General features: G+C 63.3%; 1 protein-coding gene across 1 annotated transcript in view; it reads right to left on the reverse strand.

Moving 5' to 3' along the window:
• The window catches only part of LOC103916757 (CMRF35-like molecule 6), an 8,089-nt gene that overhangs the window by 4,949 nt on the left and 1,849 nt on the right, over positions 1-1,291 (reverse strand). The window contains exon 5 of the mRNA XM_009323808.1: positions 142-329. Coding sequence (XP_009322083.1) covers positions 142-329 — 188 coding nt within the window. The remainder of the gene's footprint in view (positions 1-141; positions 330-1,291) is intronic.

Consider the following 1,291-nt stretch of genomic DNA (forward strand, 5'->3'; position numbering starts at 1 on the left):
CCCTGCCGTTCCCTGTGGCTCTGCCTCGGAGCTGCCACCTCCATTCGCTCCACACACGGTATTTCTGGGGCAGGGCTGTCCCTGCCTGGCAGTGCCAGGGGCTGTCCTCGCACGGGGCACTCCGGGGATGGGAGGTCTCACCTGCTCCCCTGGTGCCCCCCTCCTGGAGCTTTCCCGCTCCCGTGTGTTCACCCAGGAGGTGGCACCGGCCAGGTCCAGGAAGATGAGGCCCTTCAAACCCACCAGGAGCAGACAATAACCGAGGAGTTGGGACCCCAGCGGGTGGAAGCACAGCCCCGGCCCCTGCGCTCCCGGTGGGCTCCCAGCACCTAGCCGGCAGGAGCAGGCAGGGAGGGCGAGGTACGGTGCCCGTGGCCGGGCTCCCCAGCCCACTCCTTCCTGGGCAGCCAAACTGCTGTGTCTGCAGCAGAGGTTTTGCCACATGGGGCTGGAGCGGGCTGCGAGTTCCTGATTCGTGCCTGCTCCTGGCACCTCGGACATTTTGGTACCTCAAACAACGCTGAAGAGAAACAACTCTCCTCCAAAGCTTTCTGGGGGGACACCGGTGAAGCTGGCTGTGCCATGAAATGCAGGATGTGGCGTAGCCCCGGGAAGGGTGGAGGTGGCCACGCTGCTGTCCCTGATGCAGCTGCTGGTGCCGCACATAAAGAGCAGGGTTTCTGCAGGGTTTCAGCAGAGTGCAGGTGCCCGCTTTTTGGAGCTGCAGAACCTGGGAAATAATAGGACTAATGAGAAAAGGAGCCCATGGTGCAGCTGGGTGCGATGTGAGCTTCGCTCTCAGGCTGAGGGTGGGAAGTTGCTGTAGTGGGGAAGACAGTTGTGGAAGGACACTCCTCCCCGGCTCTCGCTCAGCTGCAGATGAGCTTGGAAATGTTTGGCTGGAGATGGGCATTTGGTTGCATTGGGCAGGGCTGGCAGGGCTGAGGGCTCCTCGGGGCTTGGCCGGGCTGCGGTGGAGCAGGCGCCCACGTGGTACCCTGTGACAACCATGTTCCCTCCCAGCCACGCCGCAGCATGTCCCCGCACAGCCCCACACATCAGCATCGGCAGCCAACAGAGCCCTAGGCGGTGCCGGCAGCCAAAGGAGGGAGCAGGCGGACAAACAGACAGACAGGCACCTGCAGGATACCCAGGCTTTATTGCAAAACTGTCTTCAGTGGGCAGCTCCAGCTCAGCAGACGCACGCTCTCTGCACTCCAAACCCTCTCCTCTCCAGCGCAGGGGCTGCCAGGAGCGGCCAAGGCTTCACAGGGGGGGAAGCAGCCGGTGC

Source organism: Pygoscelis adeliae, unplaced genomic scaffold (assembly GCF_000699105.1).
Source record: "Pygoscelis adeliae isolate BGI_AS28 unplaced genomic scaffold, ASM69910v1 Scaffold75, whole genome shotgun sequence".
Taxonomy (NCBI): Eukaryota; Metazoa; Chordata; class Aves; order Sphenisciformes; family Spheniscidae; genus Pygoscelis; species Pygoscelis adeliae.